The sequence below is a fragment of the Taeniopygia guttata genome, chromosome 31, assembly GCF_048771995.1.
Source record: "Taeniopygia guttata chromosome 31, bTaeGut7.mat, whole genome shotgun sequence".
Lineage (NCBI taxonomy): Eukaryota > Metazoa > Chordata > Aves > Passeriformes > Estrildidae > Taeniopygia > Taeniopygia guttata.
Genome location: NC_133056.1, coordinates 1396578 through 1418751, shown reverse-complemented (window position 1 = coordinate 1418751; position 22174 = coordinate 1396578). Strand labels below are relative to the sequence as shown.

General features: G+C 67.7%; 4 protein-coding genes across 18 annotated transcripts; 2 read left to right on the top strand and 2 right to left on the bottom strand.

Annotated features, from left to right (window-relative positions):
- Nucleotides 1-104: 104 nt before the first annotated feature.
- Nucleotides 105-21897, bottom strand: LOC121468419 (RNA-binding protein 4). Of its 8 annotated transcripts, none has more exons than XR_012052307.1 (5): nucleotides 4736-5134; nucleotides 2612-3033; nucleotides 572-1267; nucleotides 428-490; nucleotides 105-228 (listed from the first exon to the last, which is right to left on the bottom strand). XR_012052307.1 is itself a non-coding variant. In XM_072920160.1 (4 exons), exons 1-4 carry the CDS (start codon nucleotides 5026-5028, stop codon nucleotides 118-120), a joined length of 900 nt encoding a protein of 299 aa, XP_072776261.1. In that variant the 5' UTR covers nucleotides 5029-5156; the 3' UTR covers nucleotides 105-117. The 8 variants fall into 8 exon arrangements, 6 of the variants coding, with proteins under 6 accessions (XP_072776261.1, XP_072776259.1, XP_072776257.1 ...); XR_012052306.1 differs by having other exon boundaries at nucleotides 428-501; nucleotides 4736-5132; XM_072920160.1 differs by lacking the exon at nucleotides 572-1267 and having other exon boundaries at nucleotides 428-501; nucleotides 4736-5156.
- On the top strand, nucleotides 3554-4330 carry LOC140681025 (uncharacterized). The gene is made up of 2 exons (XM_072920172.1): nucleotides 3554-4142; nucleotides 4186-4330. Exons 1-2 carry the CDS (start codon nucleotides 3583-3585, stop codon nucleotides 4247-4249), a joined length of 624 nt encoding a protein of 207 aa, XP_072776273.1. The 5' UTR covers nucleotides 3554-3582; the 3' UTR covers nucleotides 4250-4330.
- On the top strand, nucleotides 8299-11227 carry CCS (copper chaperone for superoxide dismutase). Its single transcript, XM_041712139.2, has 8 exons — nucleotides 8299-8441; nucleotides 9097-9169; nucleotides 9255-9392; nucleotides 10007-10187; nucleotides 10271-10331; nucleotides 10626-10703; nucleotides 10839-10942; nucleotides 11025-11227. The coding sequence occupies exons 1-8, from the start codon at nucleotides 8406-8408 to the stop codon at nucleotides 11188-11190; spliced, it is 837 nt and encodes a 278-aa protein (XP_041568073.2). The 5' UTR covers nucleotides 8299-8405; the 3' UTR covers nucleotides 11191-11227.
- LOC121468423 (RNA-binding protein 4B) lies at nucleotides 17357-21983 on the bottom strand. Of its 8 annotated transcripts, none has more exons than XM_072920163.1 (4): nucleotides 21894-21983; nucleotides 20052-20473; nucleotides 18323-19024; nucleotides 17357-17861 (listed from the first exon to the last, which is right to left on the bottom strand). In XM_072920163.1, the coding sequence occupies exons 2-3, from the start codon at nucleotides 20461-20463 to the stop codon at nucleotides 18330-18332; spliced, it is 1107 nt and encodes a 368-aa protein (XP_072776264.1). In that variant the 5' UTR covers nucleotides 20464-20473; nucleotides 21894-21983; the 3' UTR covers nucleotides 17357-17861; nucleotides 18323-18329. The 8 variants fall into 8 exon arrangements, with proteins under 8 accessions (XP_072776264.1, XP_041567984.1, XP_072776263.1 ...); XM_041712050.2 differs by having other exon boundaries at nucleotides 21867-21964; XM_072920162.1 differs by lacking the exon at nucleotides 21894-21983 and adding an exon at nucleotides 21765-21812.
- Between the last annotated feature and the right edge of the window lie 191 nt (nucleotides 21984-22174).

Genomic DNA, 22174 nt, shown 5'->3' with positions numbered 1-22174 from the left:
AAAACCCGCCGCAAACGCTGCGCTCTGATTGGCCAGCCCCGGCCCCGCCCCCCGCAGGCCCCGCCCCCCGCGGCAGGCCCGGCACAGAAAAATCGGGACAGAAATTGGTGAAAATTTTTATTTTGCTGGAAAATGGGGCGGGTGAGGCCGGGGGGGGCTCTGGGGAAGCTCCGTACAAAAAGGGGCGGCCCAGGCGGGGGGACACGGCTCCATCCGAGGCCGCCGCACCTGGAAGAGAGCAGAGACGTGAGGGGACGTGGGGGACATGGGGACACTCAGGGACACCCGGGGACACTCGGGGACACCCGGCCACGGGGACACGCGGGCGCTGGGACGCGGCGGCTCCGGCGGCTCCGACGGGGACGGGGGGTCCCGGTGACGGGGAGGGGACGCGGCGGCGGCGGCGGCGACCCGGGGCACGTCTGACCTGACGCGGCGGCGACATCCAGGGGCTGCGGAGCCACGGCGATGGCGGCGAGTCCCGGGGGGTCTGCGGCGACCCTGGGCAGGGAAAGACCGTTACCGGGCGCCGGCGGCACGGACACGCCCGGGCCGAGGCGCCGGCGCTCACCTCAGAAGGCGGAGTACCGCGCCCGGTCCCCGTAGGGATCCCGCTCGAAGCGCTGCAGGTCGTAGAGGGACGCCCGGGCCACTGAGGAGACGGGCGACAGCTGCCCACGCTCGTACGTGTACGCCTCTCCGACGGTGCTGGCCGCGGCGGCCGTGCGGCGCAGGGGGCTCCTGTCCCGGGTGTAATATGTGGAGGACGCGGCGGCGGCCGCGGCGGTGGCGGCGGCGGCGGCGACGGCGGCCGCCGCGCCCGGAGTGGGCAGCAGCGCTCGGTCGTACGCGTCTAAGGTGGTGGGGATGCGGCCGGCCATGGCCGTGGTGGCGGCCATGGCTGAGGACTGGACCTGGGAGTACTGGGCATACTGGGAGTACTGGGCCATGGTCTGCTCCGCGTAGGCGTCGTACGCCGAGGCCGTGGCGTAGGAGCGGACGCGGTAGCGCTTGTAGTAGTCGGCCATCCCGCCGTAGGCCTCATCGTAATACACGGTCTCCCCATAGCCCGCGGTGTAGGGAGTGCGCACGGCTCCGTACTGCTCGTTATAGGCCTCGGCAAAGTCCGCCACTTGCCCCGGGCGATCGACCGGGCACTCCTTAGACCAGTGCCCCTCCTTCCCGCAGCGGTAGCAGCTGCTCTTGTCTCCCATCCCGGGCACCGTCCGCAGGCGGCTGGTGGAGAGCTGCACGCGCATCCGCTTGCCTTGGGGAGAGGGAGACCCAGCGTCACCCGGCATCGGGCCATGGCATCCCCCGGAGCCATGGGCATCGGGTCACAGGGTCCCCCAGAGCCACCCAACATCGAGATCGGGCCGTGGGATCCCCCAGAGCCACCCGACATCGACACTGGGCCGTGGGATCCCCACAGCTGATCCTGGCACTGGCACAAAGCCATGGAATCCCCAGAGCTGATCCCGGTGCTGGCACAAAGCCATGGGATCCCCACGGCTGATCCCGGCACTCCGGCACTGGCACAAGATTTTGGGATCACCAGAGCCACACTCCACACGGGCATCAGGCACTGTGGGGTTCCCCAGTGCCAGCATCGCATCATGGGGTGTCCCAGAGCTTCCACCATCCCTTGGGGACCCCCAAGTGCCACCCCTGGCACTGCCAAGAGTCACCTTTGGCACTGTGGGATGTTCCCAGAGAAGAGACCAGGAACCGAGGCACAACAAAGGGCCCAGGCACCTGTGGCCCTGCCAGGTGAGGGACATCTGGGGACACGGCAGGAGGTGACAACCCCCAAACTTTGTGCCTGAAGGACATTTGGGGACACGGCAGGAGGTGACAACCCCGAGACCTTCCTGTGCACACCAAGGGGATGAAAGCCCAGGGGCTGCTTTGTTTGGGATCCCTGTCAGAGGTACAAACTCCAGCCGTTGTTTTGCATTTTAGTTATTTAATTATTGCACCAAGATTGAATTATGTCAAAGATCAGAACATCTGGGGCCGTGGTGGCAAAGCTGGGCTGGGGCTGGTGGTCCCTGGGACCCTCAAGAGGTGGCAGCAGCCATGGGGACCTCCAGGGCACCATGGGACCCCTGAAAGCCGCCCCTGGCACCGCTGAGGGTGGGGGGTGACAGGAGCCACCAGGGTGGGCACACGGATAAGGAGGGTCCCTGCGGTCCCAGGCAGGACCTGGGGACAACAGGGGCCAAGGGGACATGGTGCTGGCTCCCAGCCCAGTTCTCCCCCAAATTCCAGCAGCACAGGGACAACCCAGTCCTGTGAGGCAGTCCCAGAGGTGGAACTCACCCTGAACAAAGAGTTTGGGGTAAATCCCCCAGAATTCCTACAAACTCCACTCTGCCCCGACATGGAGCCACCACGGTGTCCTCAGCCCTGACACCGGACGAGAGCACGGGGACAGCACCTGGCACCATCCCCAGAGCCAAATTCTGGCGCTCCGGGACAAGAGGAGGCCCCGAACACAGCACCAACCACAGAGTGGGGCTGGTAACACCCAAAATCAGCCAAAATCCTCCCAGATCAGAACCTCCCCGTGCCCCATCCCAGCCTGGTGCTCCCCAAATCTGCACCTCACCTTGGAACTCGGTGTTGTCCAGCCCCCGGATGGCCTCTACGGCGTCCTCGGCCCGCTCCATGTGCACAAAGGCGTAGTCCTTGACGATGTCGCACTCGATGACGGGGCCATACTCCTCGAACTTGGCGCGCAGCTCCAGGTTGGTGCAGGCGGGGCTGATGTTGCCCACGTGCAGCTTGGTGGAGGCCTTGCTCTTGTTCTTGCTGGCCTCCACGTTGATGCAGACGCCGTGCAGCTTGTGGTGGTGCAGGTTGCGGATGGCGTCCTCGGCCGCCGTCTTGTCCTCGATGTGCACGAAGCCGTAGTTCTTGATGATGTCGCACTCCAGCACCTTCCCGTACTGCTCGAACAGGGAGCGGATCTCCTGCTCCGTCGCCTCCCGCGGCAGGTTCCCGATGAACAGCTTCACCATCGCGACCCGCCTGCGGGCGGCAGGGAAGGGGGGGCTCGGTGAGACCCTCCCCGCTCAAACCCCGCCCCGGGCAGGGGGAAGGGGATGGGGAAGGTTCCCCCCGCCTTTCACAGATCCTCCTCCTGCTGATTCCCGATGGGACCCCCCTCACCCCTCAGGGCCCCCTGAAGCAGAGACCCCCTCAGCAGAGACCCCCCAGGCCCGGCTCCGTCAGGGTCCCGAGCGGAGCCTCAGCCCCGGTTGTGCTCCGTGAGCCCTCAGCCCAGGGAGGGGACACCCAACTCTCCCTCAGCCCAGGGAGGGGACACCCAACTCTCCCTCAGCCCAGGGAGGGGACACCCAACTCCCCCCCAGCCCCATCCCGGGCGCCTCCCCGAGACCGCGGGACCCCGCGCAGCCCTGCCCCACACCAGCGGGGTCCCGGCTCCCTACCGGGACCCCGTGCAGAGCTCCCCCACACCAGCGGGGTCCCAGCGGGGTCCCAGCTCCCTCCCGGTCCCTCCCGGTCCCCCGATTCTCACCGCGCCCCCCCCGCCCGGTGCTCGGTGACGGCACTAAAATGGCGGCGGCCGCCTCGCTCGTGACCCCGCCCACCACGCGCGCTGATTGGCCGAGAGAGGCGGAACGGTGCGACGCGATTGGCCGAGGCGCTGCGAAGCCCCGCCCAGCGGCGGCCCGGATAGCGCACGGCACAAAGCGCCTCTGCCCTCGCGGCGGCGCGCCGGAAGTGAGGGGAGGGGTGGGGCTTTCAGAGCACGTGACAGAATCGCTGGCCAATCAGCGTGCGGGGGAGGGGCGTGGCCTGGCGGAGCGGCGGAGCCGGGAGGACCCGAGGCGGCGGAACCGGGACCGGCAGCGGTACCGGGACACGGAGAGACCGGCCCTACCGGCACCGGGACAGAGCGGGAGCGGCACCGGGACACGGACAGACCGGCCCTACCGGCATCGGGACCGGCAGCAACGGGGAGCGGCACCGGGACACGGAGAGACCGGCCCTACCGGCACCGGGACAGAGCGGGAGCGGCACCGGGACACGGACAGACCGGCCCTACCGGCACCGGGACAGAGCGGGAGCGGCACCGGGACACGGAGAGACCGGCCTTACCGGCATCGGGATCGGTACAGGGACAGCGAACAGCTGCCCCCATCGGCACCGGGATAGACCGGGGCCAACCGGTCCCATCGGGATCGATCGGCACCGCTACCGGCACCGGGACCGAGGCTGACCGCCCCAAGTGGCACCGACCCGGGTCGCGGCCACCGGGACCGGCGGCTCTGGCCCCGCCCCTTTCCCGTAGCCCCGCCCCGCCATGTCCCACGCGGTTCTGCTGCTGCGGCGGCTCCGGGAGCGGCACCGGCACCGGGAACAGCACCGGGACAGCGACGAGGAACAGGGCTGGGAGCAGCACCGGGCACGGGATCAGGACTGTGACAGGGACCGGGAGCAGCACCGGCACCGGGCGCGGGATCAGGACTGTGACAGGGACCGGGAGCAGCACCGGCACCGGGATGAAACCCACGAACGGGACCGGGATGAAACCCACGAACGGGACCGCGATCAGGACCGGGCTCACGACCGGCACCCCGCACCCATCCCGCCATCCCGTAACCCCCTCCCCGCGCCCTCCGCTTCTCCCTCCGCCGCATCCCCATCACCGAACCCCCTCCGCGGCCGCCGCCGCCGCCGCCCGTACCCGGCGCAGCGCATTTACCGGGTGCGCTGCTCCTTCCTGGAGCTGAGCGACGAGCAGGCGCTGCGGCGGTGCCGCCTGGACCGGGCGGCGATCGCGGCGCTGTGCCGGGAGCTCGGGGCCGACCTGCAGAGCCTCACGGGCCGCAGCCACGCGCTGCCGGTGGCCGTGAAGATCACCTCGGCCTTGGCTTTCCTGGCCTCGGGCTCCTTCCAGACGGTTTCACGCCTCAGCACCGGCATCAGCCAGTCCGCCATGTCCAACTGCCTGGCGCAGTTCCTGGCGGCGCTGCAGCGCCGGGCGGTCCGGTACATCGCCTTCCCGCCGGTGCCCGTTCCTCACCGGGACCCCGCGGGGCTGCCCGGGGTGTTGGGGCTGGTGGGTGCCATGCACGTAGCGCTGCGGGCACCGGCGGACAACGAGCCGCTGTTCCGCAACGCCGCCAACTTCCACTCCATCAACATGCAGGTGGTGTGCGACCGCCGCGGGCACATCACCAACGTGGTGGCCAAATTCCCCGGCTCCTGTCCCAACGCCACCGTGCTCGAGAACTCGGCCCTGGCGCGCCTGATGGAGGGCAGCAGGGCCCCGGGGGTCTGGCTGCTGGGTGAGGGGGTTTGGGGGTCTTTGGGGGGGTTTGGGGTGAGCGGGGATCCCAAAGATCGAATCAGAGGGTCTGGCTGCTGGGGCAGCGGGTTTGGGGTGTTTCGGGGTGGGGGGATGCTGGAGGTCTTGGTTTATGGAAGGGGGGACTGGCTGTTGGGGGAGGGGGGTTTGGGGGTCTTTGGGGGGTTTTGGGGGTCTTGGGAATATGGGGGTGATCTGGGGGTGGTCTGAGGGGTCTCTGCACACAGCCACTGATGGCTGGGGTTAGGCTGGGGGTGACCCTGGTGATCGTGGGGTGCTCCAGGTGTGTCCCTGCCACTCCAGGTGTAATTCAGGTGTGTCCCTGGTGCTCTGGTTGTAACTCAGGTGTGTCCCTGCCACTCTCAGGTCTGTCCCTGGTGCTCTGGTTGTAACTCAGGTGTGTCCCTGCCACTCTCAGGTGTGTCCCTGCTGCTCCAGGTGTAGCTCAGGTGTGTCCCTGCCACTCCAGGTGTAGCTCAGGTGTGTCCCTGGTGCTCTGGGTGTAACTCAGGTGTGTCCCTGCTGCTCCAGGTGTAACTCAGGTGTGTCCCTGGTGCTCTGGGTGTAACTCAGGTGTGTCCCTGCCCCTCCAGGTGTAGCTCAGGGGTATCCCTGGTGCTCTGGGTGTAACTCAGGTGTGTCCCTGCTGCTCCAGGTGTAACTCAGGTGTGTCCCTGCCACTCCAGCTGTAGCTCAGGTGTATCCCCGGTGCTCTGGTTGTAACTCAGGTGTGTCCCTGCCACTCCAGGTGTAACTCAGGTGTGTCCCTGGTGCTCTGGGTGTAGCTCAGGTGTGTCCCTGCCACTCTCAGGTGTATCCCCGGTGCTCTGGGTGTAACTCAGGTGTGTCCCTGCCCCTCCAGGTGTAACTCAGGTGTATCCCCGGTGCTCCGGGTGTAACTCAGGTGTATCCCCGGTGCTCCGGGTGTAACTCAGGTGTGTCCCTGGTGCTCTGGGTGTAACTGAGGTGTGTCCCTGCCACTCTCAGGTGTCTCCCTGCCACTCCAGGTGTAGCTCAGGTGTATCCCCAGTGCTCTGGGTGTAACTCAGGTGTGTCCCTGCCACTCTCAGGTGTGTCCCTGCCACTCCAGGTGTAACTCAGGTGTATCCCCGGTGCTCCGGGTGTAACTCAGGTGTATCCCCGGTGCTCTGGGTGTAACTCAGGTGTGTCCCTGGTGCTCTGGGTGTAACTCAGGTGTATCCCCAGTGCTCCGGGTGTAACTCAGGTGTGTCCCCGCCCCTCCAGGTGTAGCTCAGGTGTGTCCCCGGTGCTCCGGGTGTAGCTCAGGTGTGTCCCTGCCACTCTCAGGTGTGTCCCTGCTGCTCCAGGTGTAACTCAGGTGTGTCCCCGGTGCTCCGGGTGTAACTCAGGTGTGTCCCTGGTGCTCTGGGTGTAACTCAGGTGTGTCCCCGGTGCTCTGGGTGTAACTCAGGTGTGTCCCTGCCGCTCCAGCTGTAACTGAGGTGTGTCCCCCCCGTTCCCCGCAGGTGACCGCTCGTACCCGCTGAAGCCGTGGCTGCTGACGCCGATCTCGGGCCCGCGGGGAGCGGCTGAGCTGCGCTACAACGCGCTGCACGCGCGCAGCCTGGCCCCGCTGCGCCGCACCCTGGGGCTGCTGCGCCGCCGCTTCCGCTGCCTGGCGGGCGGGGGGCTCCAGTACAGCCCCCCCAAAGTCTGCCAGATCTTCCTGGCCTGCTGCATCCTGCACAACATCGCCCTGCGCCGCCGCGTCCCCCTGGAGCCCCCCGAGGGGCTCCCGCCCACCCCCGCCCACCCCGAGCCCCCCCCGCAGCCGCCGCCGCCCCCCGGGCCGGGGGCGCGCGAGGGACGGGCCGTGAGGGCCCGGCTGGTGCAGCAGGTCCGGGAGGGGCTGGGCTGAGCGCTGGGGGGCTCTGAGCCCTGATTTGGGGGGGCTGGGCCCTCATTTGGGGGGGCTGAGCCCTATCTGGGGGGGCTTTGAGCGCTTTGGGGGTGCTGAGCCCTGATTTGGGGGGACTGAGCCCTATTTGGGGGGGCTGAGCCCTCATTTGAGGGGGCTTGGAGCACTTTGGGGGGTGCTGAGCAGGGGGCTCTGGGTCCTTGAAGAGTGTTGAACCTGATTTGGGAGTCCTGAACCCTGATTTTGGGGGGCTGAGCCCTCATTTGGGGGGCGCTGAGCCCTATCTGGGGGGGCTTTGAGCACTTTGGGGGGGCTGAGCCCTGATTTGGGGGGACTGAGCCCTATTTGGGGGGGCTGAGCCCTATCTGGGGGGGCTTTGAGTGCTTTGGGGGTGCTGAGCCCTGATTTGAGAAGCTCTGAGCCCCCTAAGGGGTCCTGACCCTTGATTTGCGGGTTCCTGGCCCCTTTTTTAGGGACTCGGAGCACTTCGGGGTGTGCTGAGCGCTGTTTGGGGGCGGCTCTGGGTCCTTGAAGGTTGCTGAGCCTGATTTGGGAGTCCTGAACCCTGATTTTGGGGGGCTGAGCCCTGATTTGGGGGGCTCTGGGTCCTTGGCGGGGGGCTGATATCTGGTTTTGGGGGGCTCTGAGCATCATTTTGGGGGTGTTCCTATTCCCACCCCCAGGATCCCCACATTTCCTCCCTCAGCCATGTCTGTGCTCATTTTGGGGTGAATAAATCGGGTTTTTTTCCAACTATTGCCCCCCAGAATTTTTCGAGGGGGGGTCGGGGGGAAGTGCTGATCACTTTGGGGACCCCTCCCAAGCGGATTTTGGGGGGTCCTTGCTGTGTCCCCATGGGCGGGATGAACCCCCCTGACTCCTACAGCCCCCCCCGCCACGGAAACCCCCAAATTTCCCCCCCGGGGGTCCCCCAAAATCCCACAGGACGCCGCCATTCCCACTGCCGCATTCCCAGAACCCCCCTATAGCCACCAAAACCCGTCCGGACCCCCAAAATCCCCCCCAAAAACCCCGGTCGGGCCTGTTCCGGACCCCGCGCCGTTGCCATGGCGACAGGACGCCGAAAGTGGTGCTACCGCCAAACCCTTCCCCCGTAGTGCGGCCGTATCCGGTCCGGCGGCAGAACGGGCGCGCGAGAGAGGTTCCGGGTCAAAGTCCGCGGCCATGGCGGCGCCGGCGGCCGCCGGGAGCAGCTGCCGGGTCGGGACCCCCGGGACGGGACCGGGGGGTCGGGGCCGGGCGGGCGGAGGGGTCCGGGGAGTGTGGGGAGAGGGGACCGAGGGGCTCGAGGGCTCGGGGAGCGGAGGACGGGCGGCTCGGGGGTGAAACGCTCGGGTTTGGGGAGATTTGGGGGTGCAGAATTCCGCCCACGGCGCTTTTGGGGTGCGGGAGCCTTCGCGAGGGGGGTTTGGGGGTTCGGGGACGCGTGAAAAGCACTTTTAGGGGTGCAGGACCCCCTCGCCGGCGGGGTTTGGGCGTTCAGAGCCTCATCCGTGGCAGTTTTGGAGGTACAGGACCCCTCCCAGGGGGGGTTTGGGGGTTCGGGACCCCCTAAGAAGCACTTTTAGGGGTGCTGTACCCCTGTAAAGCAGTCCAGGACACCCTGGCAGGGCGGGTTTGGGGGTTCAGAACCCCAGGTACAACTTTTGGGGTGCAGAATCCCTTCCACAGCACACCCAGGGCCCCTCCCTGGCAGCTCTGCGGGTTCAGGGCTCCTTCCCCTCCACTTTTGGGGCGCCGCCTGCCTTTTCACCCCCCATTTCTCGATCTGCCGACACTCCCCCTCTCATTTTCGTCCTGTTTTCCCCCTTCCCCCCCAATTTGGGGGGCGAACCCCCCCCTTTTTTTCCCCCAGCTGGAGTTCTCGGTGGAGATGAGCTGCCAGGGCTGTACCGATGCTGTGCGGGCAGCGCTGGACGCGGCTCCCGGTGAGACCCCCGGCCCCTCCCCCAGAGCCCGGGGACACCCCCAGGGTTTTGGGGGACCCCCTAGAGCCCCGCTGTGCCCCCCCAGAGGTGAAGCTGCTGGAGCTGCGGCCCCAGGAGCAGTCGGTGCTGGTGGAGACCACGGCAGCAGCCGAGCGAGTGCAGGAGCTGCTGGAGAATTCGGGGTGCAGGGCCGTGCTCAAGGGCATGGGGGGCTCCCCCGAGGGTCAGTGGGGGTTTGGGGGGGTACTGGAAGGGTTTGGGGGTGTCCCAGTGGGGTTTGGGTGCTGCTGTGGCTCAGCACAATCAGGGATTTGGGGGTTTGGGAGTGTGCTCAAGGGCTTGGGGGGCTCCCCTGAGGGTGAGAGGGGTTTTGGGGGGGTTTGGGGGGGGTCACAGAGGGGTTTTGAGGGGGTCACAGAAGATTTTGGGGGGTTATAGTTGGGCTTTGGAGGTTATAGTGGGGTTTGGGGGGTCACAGATGGTTTGGGGGGGTCCCAGTGGGTTTTGGGGGATCCTGGGATGGTTTGGGGCATCACAGAAGGGGTTACAGAGGGATTTGGGGGGGGTCACAGGAGAGTTTCGGGGGGTCACAGGAGGGTTTTGGTGGGATCTCATAGGGTTTTGGGGGTCACAGAAGGATTTGGGGGGATCCTGGGAGGATTTGGGGGGTCACAGAAGGATTTGGGGGGATCCTGAGCAGCATTGGGTGCTCCTGGGGAGGTTCTGCTGTCTCTGTCTGGGCTTTGGGCTCAGTTTTGGGGGACATTTTGGGCTCCCTGAGATTGTTTTTGTGCTGGGGGGGTTTTGGGGGTACCAAACCCTAACGTGCCCCCCCAGCTCCCCCCGGGGGGGCGGCGGTGGCGGCGCTGGGGGGTCCCGGGGGGGTCCGGGGGCTGCTCCGGTTCCTGCAGCTCTCCCCCGGCCGCTGCATCGTGGACGGCGCCGTGACCGGGCTCCCCCCCGGCCCCCACGGGCTCCACATCCACGAATTCGGGGACCTCTCGGACCCCTGTGACAGGTGAGAGGGGTGGGGGGGGGTACAGGGGGTGGGGACCCCCAATTTCACCCCCATATCCCATCCTCCCCCCACCCAAAAAACAGCTGCGGGGGCCACTTCAACCCCGACGGTGAGACCCACGGGGGACCCCAGGACGAGCACAGGGTGAGCTGGGGGTGTGGGGGGGGATTTGGGGGGGGTCTTGGAGGGGTTTTGGGGGCAGTGAGGGGATTTGCGGGGGTCTCTGGAGGATTTGGGATGGTTTTGGGGGGCAGTGAGTGGATTTGGGAGGTTTCTGGAGGGTTTAGGGTGGCCTTGGAGGGGATTTGGGGGAGCAATGAAGGAATCTGGGGGGGTCTCTGGAGTGTTTGGGGGAGTCTTTGTGGGTTTCAGGGGGTGTCGGTGGGGTTGGGGGTGCTCGGTGAGTTTCGGGGGGCTCCTGACCCCCCTCCCCCCCAGCACGCCGGGGACCTGGGGAACATCTGGGCAGATGCTGAGGGCCACGCCCGGTTCCGAATTGAGGACTCGAAGCTGAAGGTGGGAATTGGGGGCTGGGGGGGGGGTCTGACCCCGGCTGGGGGGTCCAGGCTGTGCCCCATCACCGGGGAAGGTCTGTCCCTAAATTTGGGGGGGTCTCTATGGGGTTGTGACCCCCCAAGTCCCCCTCCCCAGGTCTGGGACATCATCGGCCGCTCTGTGGTGGTGGCCGAGGGCGAGGACGACCTGGGCCGGGGGTCCCACCCGCTGTCCCGTGTCACCGGCAACTCGGGCCGGGGGTGAGCGCTGCGGGGCTCGAGGGGGGTTGTTTTGGGGGGGGTCTCTGTGGGGTCACCCCCTCTGACCCTCCCGTGTCCCCAGGCTGGCTTGTGGCGTGGTGGCGCGGGCGGCCGGGCTCTTCCAGAACCCCAAACGCGTCTGTTCCTGCGACGGCGTCACCCTCTGGGAGGAGCGCGACCGCAGCCGTGGGGCTTCCCCGGGGACCCCCATGGAGACCCCCATGGAGACACCCAGCCCGCACCTGTAGGAGCCCCCCGGGCCCGAATAAACGCCCCTCGCTCCGAGCGGTGCGGCTCCTTTAAGGGGGGGCGTGGCCAGAGCGGGGCGGGGGCGGGGTTAACTCGGCGGGAAAAGGGAGGGCGGTGCACACGGCACGCAGAGGCGGGGCGGTGCGCACGGCACGCAGGCGCGCTGAGGCGGGGCGGTGCGCACGGCACGCAGGCGCGCTGCGCCGCCCCCGCCGCCCCCAGGAACCGCCGCCATTTTGAAGCCGCCGCCGCCGCCGCCGCCTGTCCCGTCCCCGCCGCTCTCCCCGCAGCCATCCCCGCCGCGATGCGTCCCGGCATCAAACTCTTCGTGGGCAACGTCCCCGAGGAGGCGACGGCGGAGGAGCTGAGCGAGCTGTTCGCGGGCGCCGCGGGGCCGGTGCTGGGCGTTGCCCTGATGAAGCAGTTCGCCTTCGTGCACCTGCGGGACGAGGCGGCGGCCGCGCGCGCCATCGCGCAGCTCAACGGGCACCAACTGCACGGCCGCCGCATCGTGGTGGAGCCGTCCCGCCCGCGCCCCACCAACACCTGCAAGATCTTCGTGGGGAACGTGTCGGCCGCGTGCACGAGCGGCGAGCTGCGCTCGCTCTTCCAGCAGTACGGCCCCGTGGTGGAGTGCGACGTGGTGAAAGGTACCGGAGCCGCCGCCGCCGCCCGGCTCGGCCCGCGCCGCCGGGAGACCCGCGGCACCCGAGTTCCGGGGTTCCGCGGCACCCGAGTTCCGTCCGCCTGCGGCGCCGCCGCCGCCCGGAGCCCGGCGCGGAGCCGGTGGAGCGGGGGCGATTCCTGCCGCCTCCCCCCTGCCCCCAGCGGGGCCGTGCGAGCCGAGTGAGCTCCCGTAACCCCCCCCGTGCCAGCCACGTCCTCCTGCAGCGCCTCTGCCCGCCCGTGTGGGCGGTACAGACCCCTTAACCCCCCCCACCGTGGCAGCCACGTGTCTTCGATCGCCTGCCCCGGGCTCTGCTGGGGCTGTGCCAGCCCCTGTGGGTGCCCCGACCCCGAACTGCCCCGGTAACCCTCCTGCAGCCGGCCTCGTGCTCTGCAAGCGCCTCCCCACACCCCGGGTGGGGCCGTACCCACCCCCTCAAATCTCCACACTATTCCTTTTCTAGCTAATCTCCTCACCCTCTCTCAAGTGGACCAGGTGGGCTCCCCACGCTCCTGAACACCCCCATTTCCTCCTTCCTGGCAGCTTTGTTCTGTGCCATCACCACCCCCAGCCCCGGGGGTGACCCCTGCCCGCTGCTGCCACCTCTGTGACCGAACCATCCCCAGGCCATGGCCTGGCCTGCACAGACACGCTCGGACACGGAGCTGGGAGTGCACAGAGCACCCCGTGAAACCCCCGAGGGGTTCGATGGCTTCACACTGCGGACCCCCAACACAGCCTGGTGGGGTCACCCACCTCCCCCAGCTCAGGTGTCACCCGTGTCACACTGATGGACTGACAACTGCCACTCCACTTCCCTCTCCCTGGCCCTGCTGTCATCTCATCCCTTCTCAGCCCACCCTGGAGTCCCCGGTGATGTCCCCGCAGCGCCCGTGTGCCCACAGGAGGGGGACATTGTTCCTCTGCTCTCGTCCCAGGTCACAGCCACCAGCACAGCCCGGCAGAACCTGCCCTGCGTCCCCTCGGGTTTGGGGGTGCCATGGCCACCCCCAGGGGGTGGCTGCAGGGCTGGGGGTGACATGGAGGGCACGTCCCCTCTTTGGGCTTCCAGAGTGGGACATGTGGATGTGGGACAGGAACCAGGGGGCTGGGATGGCACCGGGGGGACAGAGGAGAGGGGGACATGGCACTGATGCTCAGAGGTCTGGGATGGGTTTGCTTGGCCAGTGATGCTCCCAGTGCACGACACGCCCTTGGGTGGGTTGTCAGTGGTTCCGGAGGTCTCGGTCTGTGACTGCAGGGGAATGCCACGGGGTCGCTGCCCTCCTGCCCTGTGCCGGCCCCGGACCCGTCGTGCCACGGGGGTGACCCCCCCAACCACCATGGGGGCATCCAGCCCCCAGACCTGCTGGGCCAAGTGCCACAGGCGGCCACCAGAGCTGCCACCAGGTCCTGCTTCCCTGCTCCTCGCTGTCCTCGGACGCCGCTGCGCTGCCGAGCTGCGGTTGTGCCGTGTGGGGCTGGCTCCTCGCCACGGCCGGGCACTCACAGGGGGTGCTCAGGCCCTTCCTTCCCTCCCTCCTCCCCTCTTCGCCCTCATCTTCTCTGTCTTAAGTCCCTGTTGCCGTCTCTGTCCTTGTCTTTCTCTGTCCCCGCTTTCTCCCCCGTTCCTGTCCCGCTCTCTGTGCTGGCGCCGGTTCTCTCAGCTTTGCTCCGCTCACTGCCAGGACGTCCCCTGAGCCCAGCTGCTGGCACTGCCAGCCCAGCCCGGGCCCTTGGTCCCCATGTGCCAGGGAGGGCTGGGAGGGGGCACGGAGGGAGCCAGGCGGGCTGGGGGAGGCTGTGAGCTGGGGGATGCCGGGGGGGCCGCGACCAAACGAGCGTGGGGCAGAGCCGATGGTGGGGGTCGTGTCTTCTCCGGCGAGCGGGGCCGGCAGCGCCGTCCCGGGGCCGGCAGCGCCTGTCCTGCGCCCGTCCCGCTGCCGCCACACGGCTCGTTAGTGCCAGCTCCTGTAACGAGTTGTGTTTTCTCCCCTCACTGCTCTCTCTGCTGCTTTGTCAGACTATGCCTTTGTGCACATGGAGAACGAAGCCGATGCTAAAGTTGCCATCGAAAACCTAAATGGGAAGGAGGTGAAGGGGCGCCGGGTGAACGTGGAGCTCTCCACCAACGTGCAGAAGAAGGGCACGGGCCAGGCGCCGCCGCCCGCCCTCGGCGTCGACAAGACCAAACGCATCGGCCTCGAGTACCGCGAGAAGTTCCAGCCCAAGATCGAGGGCTTCGACCAGCAGCGCCGGGCGGCTGACGCCGCCTTCCCCTCGGCCACGGGCGCTGGCTATGCCGCCACCCCCTCCCTGTACGATTACCAGCAGCGCTTCGGCGCCAAGTACGACGCCTTCGATGCGCAGCCCCGGCCAGCCTCCCCCTCCTACTTTGGCAGGGACCGCAGCCCGCTGCGGCGCTCACCCACCCGCGCCGGCTACGCGGCGGTGACGCTCCCCATGACGGCGCAGCCGGCCACCTACCGCGCCCAGCCCTCGGCCTCACTGGGGGCCGCGTACCGAGCCCAGCCCTCGGCCTCCCTGGGCGTGGCGTACCGCCCGCAGCCCACCACGGGCCAGGCCGCCGCATACCGCGCACAGCCCTCGGCCTCGCTGGGCAGCGCCTACCGCTCCCAGCCCTCGGTCGGCTCCCTGGGCGCCGCGGGCACTCAGCCCGCTGCCGCCAACTCCCTCGGCTCCTACGGCGCCCAGCCCGCCGCTGCCGCTTCGTACGGCGCGCAGCCCGCGGCCGCCAACTCCCTCAGCTCCTACGGCGTCCAGTCCGCTGCCCTGGCCTCCTCCTACGGCGCCCAGCCCGCCTCGGGCTACTCGGCCGGCTACGGCGCCCAGCCCGCCATCGCCGCCTACGGCGCCCAGCCCGCCGCCGGCTCCGCCGGCTCCTACAGCACCCAGGCCGTGGCTGTGCACGTGGCATCCTACGGCACCCAGCTGGCCGCAGGCTCCTACGGCGCCCAGCCCATGGATGGCCATGCCGGCTCCTACGGTGCCCAGCCTGGCGCCGTGCTCTCTGCTGGCTACAGCGCCCAGGCCGTGGCGGTGCACGCCAGCTCTTACAGCGCCCAGGCCGTGGCAGGTCACGCCGCCGCTGCCTACCAGCCTGTGGCCGGCCACTCTGCCTCCTACGGTGCCCAGCCTGCGCTGTCCGCCTCGTATGGCGCCCAGCCCGCCGTGGGCCACTCGGCCTCGTACGGCGCCCAGCCCGCCACAGGCCTGCCCGCATCCTACGGCAGCCAGCCCACGGCTGCCGCGCTCCCAGCCGGCTACGGCGCGCAGACGGGCTCCTCGCTGGCCGCGTCCTACGGCAGCCAGGCCGCCGTTGCCGCCGCCTCCTACAAGGCGCAGGCCTCCGCCCCGCTGACGGCCGCGTACCGGGCGCAGGCCTCCGGCGCCATGGCGGCCTCCTACCCGGCACAGCAGCCGTCCTCCGCCGCGCTGGCGGCCGCGTACCGAGCCCAGCCGGGCAGCGCCTACGACGGGCCGAGCCAGCTGGGGCAGCCGGCGGGCTCCTACCTGGGCCTGGCACAGGCCGCCGCCGCACCGCCCTACGAGCGCACCCGCCTCTCCCCGCCTCGCAGCACCGCCTACGACGACCCGTACAAAAAATCGTCCTCTCTGGCTAAAAGGTACGGTGCCGGGCGGGGCACCGATCCCCGCCCCTGCCTCCCGCTGCTCGCCGGCTTGCCGGGCTCCGGCACACCGTTCGCGGCTTGACCGGCGCCACATGGCACCGGCGCGGTTCGCCATCGCCCGGCGCGGTGGGCGCCACGGCTCCGCTCGCGCCGCGCAGATCCCAGGGAGGGGACGCGGCTTGGTGGGGGTGAGGGGAGGTGGTGGCACAACAGCGGGGCCTCCGCGGCGTCCGGTGTCTGATCCTGTCCTGCGCCGGCTTTGCCCATCACGGTGCGTCCCCGGGTGGGACGCGGTGTCGCCGCCGGGGGCAGATCTGGGTGCCGTCTCCCTCGGCTGATCCCCCTCTCTTCTCTCGCCCAGGTACGGCTCCGAGCGCCGTCTGTCCGAGCTGGCCGATTACCGGCGCTTAGCGGACTCGCCGCTGGCGTACCGCCGCTCGCCCACCAAGTCCCCGCTGGACTACCGCCGGCTGCCGGACGCGCACACCGAGTACGGCCGCTACTCGGGTGGCTACAATGACTACCTGCCCCCTGCCCGCATCCACTCGGGCTACCAGCGCCGCCTCTAAACCGGCCCGGCCCCGCTCGCCGCCCCGCTGGGGCACGGACGGTTCTTTTACAGCCGATTCTTTCTGGTTTTGCTGTTGGAGTTTTTTAGAAGGTTCCGTGGTTACGGTTGGCAGTGGCCGCACGGTTCATCCCCTGAGGCGCTCTGTGCCGGTTCATAACCCGCCAATGGTTGCAGGCTCAGACTCTTTTATACCACGAGTTGTCCCATTTTTTGGGTGAATTCCCCGTTTGCAGCGTCAGGCCCGGCAAGGTGCCGGGGGTTTTTTATGACTGTAAATAAACACTGAGGTCTGCTCCGGTGCCCGATGCCTCCCGCCTGGTTCTTTCCCAGTCCTGGGGGCATCTCCCACCCCTGGGGGCACCTCCCAGTGCCACCATCATCACCCAGCCCTGGTTGATGGTGCTCCCGGTGCTGGGGCTGCTTTCCCACCAAGGAGGAGTGGATTTGGAAACGAGCAGCATTCAGAGCCGGCAGCAGAAGTGCCAGACTCTGCCCTGCCACAATACCAGCACACCGGCACCGACCTGTGCCAGGGCTCATTTTGGGTGAGGAAAGCTAGTTTTGAGGGGTGGTGGATGCCATGCCAGGTAAGCAGTGTCGCCACCGTGACCATTCCTCCAGATTCTTACTGTCCCTATCTCTCCCCGGGGATGGGTCACGGCCCAGTCCGGCTGTGCCACCACAGGAGGGATGGCCAAGGCTCATTAACCACCGCGGTAAATAGCCAGGCAGGAGGATCTGACGCTTCTCCCCTCCTTTCCAGGGTGGCCACACACCTGGGACTGGCCCCAAGTGTGACAATGGCAGCACCCGCGGGTGACCACGGCACCGATTGGCGCTGGTGAGGCAGAACTGGCAGCATCACCAAAGGCATGTCCTGGGCTTAATGACCTTAAATGGTGAACACCAAGAGCCAGGAGCAGTCTGGGGACAAACAAACCACTTTGGGGACAATATGAACCACTTTGGTTCAAACAAGGCAGTCTGCAGACTAATTAGCCCTGTGCAGGTTAAGTGGCAGCTCCTGCCACCCACCCATGGAAGGAGGAAGAGCTGGGGGTTAAAACCCCGCTGTCACCCCTGGGTGCCCCTTTGGGGGACCCCAGGACTGTTTTGGGGGTGTTCCCGTTTGCAGCAGCCCCTCCCCGGGGGCTCTGGTCTGCATGGGCAGAGCCAGGCAGGGCACAGGCAGCACCGGGGAGTCCAGAAGGTTCCACGCCGTGTTCTGGGGGGATGCGAGTACAGAGAAAGAACCGGGGGTGGAGCCAGCGCCGTTTGTGAAAAATTTTGAGTTTTATTTTACCGGAAAGTGGGGTCGGGGGGACTCTAAATCACTCGGGGGGTTTCACCCCCAGCCGGCGCGGCTGCCTCCGGTCAGCTACAGCGTTGGGCTAAGAACCTACCACTGGATTATCCACCCTCTTAAAAAATAAAGGAAAGAAAAAGACAAAACGACGACTCGGGAAAAGCTCCGGGGGAGCGAGGGGGCGGCGAAGCAAAGCAAAGCTGGCGCTGGGGGACGGCTGTGGCTGCGCGCTCACACCTGAGCCTGGGGTGGGGACCCAAAACTACCTGGAAAAGCAAAATCCTGCCCAGGGGGGCGGGGGAAGCTGGGGAAGGGGCTGAGCTAATCCTGCCCAGGCTGAGGATAAGCCGCGTGTCCGTAAGGAACGGGCTCGAGAGCGGCACGCGGCGGCGGTGGCACCCGGCGCGGCCCGAGACGCGCGGCGCCGAGTCGGCGTGCGACGGGACCCCGACGTCCAGCCGCACAAATCTTACCTGTAAGAGAAAAGAGGAGTTGGCGCAGGTGCCCCCGGGGCTGATCTGGAACCGTGCCGAGCCCCGGTGCCCTGGGGAGCTGCGGCTTCCTGGCAGCAAGAGAGTCCTGACGTGGATCAGCGGCGGGGCTCCGGCCCCTCGGACCCTGGGCCCGCCGGGACCAGGGCACAGCCCGTGCGAGCAGGAGCTGCCCCCGGGCCGGGGGCTCTGTGGGAACCCCCCACCCCGCGGGGACTGCGCCGGGACGGCGCCAAGCCCAGCAGGAACATGAGTACAGCCATGAGAGTGACACCGGCACCGCTCTGCTCACCACGGCACCTCCTCGCCACGGCTGGGCTTTAACGCCCATGAGGCCTGTCCGTGTCACTGTGACCTGTCACCCGCCTCAACCTCGACTGGCACAACCGGGAACACGGGCAGCGGGGTCCCCCCGCGGTACCAAGAGCCACCAACGCGCTCACCTCCGGCTCAAAAGGCGGAGTATCGCGCCCGGTCCGCGTATGGGTCCCGCCCGAAGCGCTGCATGTCGTAGAGGGACGCCCGGGCCACCGAGGAGACGGGCGACAGCTGCCCACGCTCGTACGTGTACGCCTCTCCGACGGTGCTGGCCGCGGCGGCCGTGCGGCGCAGGGGGCTCCTGTCCCGGGTGTAATATGTGGAGGACGCGGCGGCGGCCGCGGCGGTGGCGGCGGCGGCGGCGACGGCGGCCGCCGCGCCCGGAGTGGGCAGCAGCGCTCGGTCGTACGCGTCTAAGGTGGTGGGGATGCGGCCGGCCATGGCCGTGGTGGCGGCCATGGCTGAGGACTGGACCTGGGAGTACTGGGCATACTGGGAGTACTGGGCCATGGTCTGCTCCGCGTAGGCGTCGTACGCCGAGGCCGTGGCGTAGGAGCGGACGCGGTAGCGCTTGTAGTAGTCGGCCATCCCGCCGTAGGCCTCATCGTAATACACGGTCTCCCCATAGCCCGCGGTGTAGGGAGTGCGCACGGCTCCGTACTGCTCGTTATAGGCCTCGGCAAAGTCCGCCACTTGCCCCGGGCGATCGACCGGGCACTCCTTAGACCAGTGCCCCTCCTTCCCGCAGCGGTAGCAGCCGCTCTTGTCTCCCATCCCGGGCGCCGTCCGCAGGCGGCTGGTGGAGAGCTGCACGCGCATCCGCTTGCCTTGGGGAGAGACGCGAGAGGCAGGGTCAGTGCGGCCGTGCCGGGGCACTGCTGGGACAGGACGGGACCGGCTGCCACCCCCCCCAGCCCTCCGCAGCCACCGGCATGGGAGGAGCCGTCGCGGGACCGAGCGTGAGCCACCAGATGGACGCTGCACAGTGGCTGACGGGAACGTGCTGCCACAGCCGAGCGTGGCCACACCGGCCAGCCCGGCAAAGCCCCGGCAGCCAGGGGTCGGACCCAGCACTGCTGGCCCCGTGTGACGGCAAAGGTTCGCGCCGGAAAACGCCGGAGTGGCGGCAAGAGGGATGCAACACCAGGAAGCACCCCGGAGCGAACAGGGCCTGGCCCGAGCGCGGCACGAGGCAAAGCCAAGCGCGGACGTGGCCGGGACAGCTCTGGGTGCAGCTGTGCCAGCTTTGCTGGGTCGCTGTTTTTTGGGGAAGGCCCGGAGTGGGGGCAGCAGCACGTGTGGAGCCCCAGCAGTACCGGGAGCACCCGGTCCGGCCCCGCCGCCACGTGGGTGAAGCGCCGGACGCCGCCCTGAGCACCCGGCCGGGAGACGCGCTCGCCATCACCGCCGCCAGCGCCGCGGCTCGAGTCCGGCCGCTCGGCCCCGTCAAGCGCCCGAGCGACGCCGGGCGCGGGGTCGGGCGCCTCCGTCACCCTCTTACCAGGCTGGGCAAGGCTACAAGGGCGGGCGGCAGCCTGGCGTCACCCGCTGCTCCGGCCCGGCACAGGACGTCGCCGTCGGGGTCCTCCTGCGGGGCGGCCGTGCTGGTTAATCAGAGATGGGTCAGTCCCGTCCTCCCCGGCCCAGAGCCCCCGAGCCCTTGCCCTCGTTCCGGCCGCGCCGCGCGGGCGGCCCCAGAACTGTGGCGGGGCAGGCACCAACCGACACCAACCCCAGAGCCCCGAGGGCGCTTTACGGCCCGTGGAGCCGGCCGTGGTCACATCCGGGATCGACCCCGGAACGGGGCCGGTGGGAATGTCCAGAGCCCTCCCGCCACCCAGCCCCGTGCCTCACCTTGGAACTCGGTGTTGTCCAGCCCCCGGATGGCCTCTACGGCGTCCTCGGCCCGCTCCATGTGCACAAAGGCGTAGTCCTTGACGATGTCGCACTCGATGACGGGGCCATACTCCTCGAACTTGGCGCGCAGCTCCAGGTTGGTGCAGGCGGGGCTGATGTTGCCCACGTGCAGCTTGGTGGAGGCCTTGCTCTTGTTCTTGCTGGCCTCCACGTTGATGCAGACGCCGTGCAGCTTGTGGTGGTGCAGGTTGCGGATGGCGTCCTCGGCCGCCGTCTTGTCCTCGATGTGCACGAAGCCGTAGTTCTTGATGATGTCGCACTCCAGCACCTTCCCGTACTGCTCGAACAGGGAGCGGATCTCCTGCTCCGTCGCCTCCCGCGGCAGGTTCCCGATGAACAGCTTCACCATCGCGACCCGCCTGCGCCGGACAGCGCCGCTGTGAGCCCCGAGCAGCCCCAAAACCCCCCAAAGAACAGCCCACACACAGCCCTGAAACCCCCGAGGAACAGCCCACACACAGCCCTGAAACCCCTGAGGAACAGCCCACACACAGCCCCAAAATGCCCTGAGAAACAGCCCCCACACAGCCCTGTAATCCCCCGAGGAAAAGCCCGAGCCTCTGTGAGTCTGCCCAGGGCTGTGCCCAAAAACCTCCTAAATCATCCCAAACCTCTCTCTGTGTGCCCAGGGCTGTGCCCCCCCTGAAACCCCACAAGAAACAGCTCGAGCCTCTGTGTGAGGCTGTGCCCAAAAACAGCCCCAAAACCCACCAAGAAACAGCCTGAGACTCTGTGTGTGTGCCCAGGGCTGTGCCCAAAAACCCCCTGAATCACCCTGAACCTCCGTGTGCCCAGGGCTGTGCCCATAAATTCCCTAAATCCTCCTCAAACACCTCAAACCTCTGGGGCTGTGCCCCCCAAAACACCAAATAAACACCCTGAATCTCCGTGTGTGTGCCCAGGGTTGTGCACCCAAACCCCTTTAAGCACCCCAAACCTCTGTGTGTCCTGGGGCTGTGCCCCAAAACATCCTAAAATCTCTTAAAATACCCCAAATCTCCTCTATGCTCAGGGCTGGACCCCCAAACACCCCTCAAATAACGCCCCCAAACATCTGTGTGTGTCTCTGGGCCTGTAGTCCCAAAGACCCCGAATCTCCTCAAACAAACACCCCAAAACTCTTCCCTGCTCATTCAGGGCACAGCCCCAAACACCCCAAATCCCCCCCAAATTTTTCTTCTGCTCCTTCAGGGCAGAGCCTCAAACACCTCAAATCCCCCCTGAAATAAACACCCCAAACCTCTGCTGCCCCCCTCCTAAACTGCCCACAAAAACCTCAAAAAAAAACACCTTAAACCTCTGAAACCCCGAAAATCCACCTAAGTCTGTGAAGCCCTTTTCCTGCAGGACACGCCCCCAGTCCCCCCAAAATCTCCGCACCCCCCGCAGGGCAGAGCCGCGCCCCGAACCCCAAAATCCCCCAGGTCTGAGACCCTCCCCCAAACCCCTCCTGTCCCCTCAGACCCCCCTCAGACCTGAGAACCCCTCCTGTCGCCCCGGGGCTGAGACCCCGTCAAGTCTGAGGCCCCCCCCCCCCCAAACCCTTCCTGTCCCCTCAGACCTGAGACCCCCCCCAAACCCTCCCCTCCACAGGCCCGAGACCCCCCCCAAACCGTCCCGGATCGCATCCCCCGCGGCCGGCGGGCGCACCGGCGGGGCCGTGGCGGGGCCTGGCCCATGCGTTCCCCCGGTCCCCTCCCGGTCCCGGTGCCGGTCCCGGTGCCGGTCCCGAACCCCCCCGGGCCCCCCCACCTGCCCCGTCCGCCGCGCGCTGCTCACAAAATGGCGGCGGCGTCTCCCGGCCCCGCCCCGCCTCCCGCGCGCTCATTGGCCGCCGCTGCTGTCCGTCAAACGCCGCAGCGTGAGGTCATCGAGCCGCCGATTGAGCCCGCCCACGAGGCGGACGCAGCCAATCAGTGGGAGGAGGGGCGGGGCGAGGGGTGGAGCGGTCCATGAGGCTGAGGCTGCTGCGGGGGGGGCGGGGGCGGTCCATTCATGGGGGTGGGGGGCGTCGAGTACTGGGAGTCGAACTGGGAGCACTGGGAGCCGAACTGGGAGTG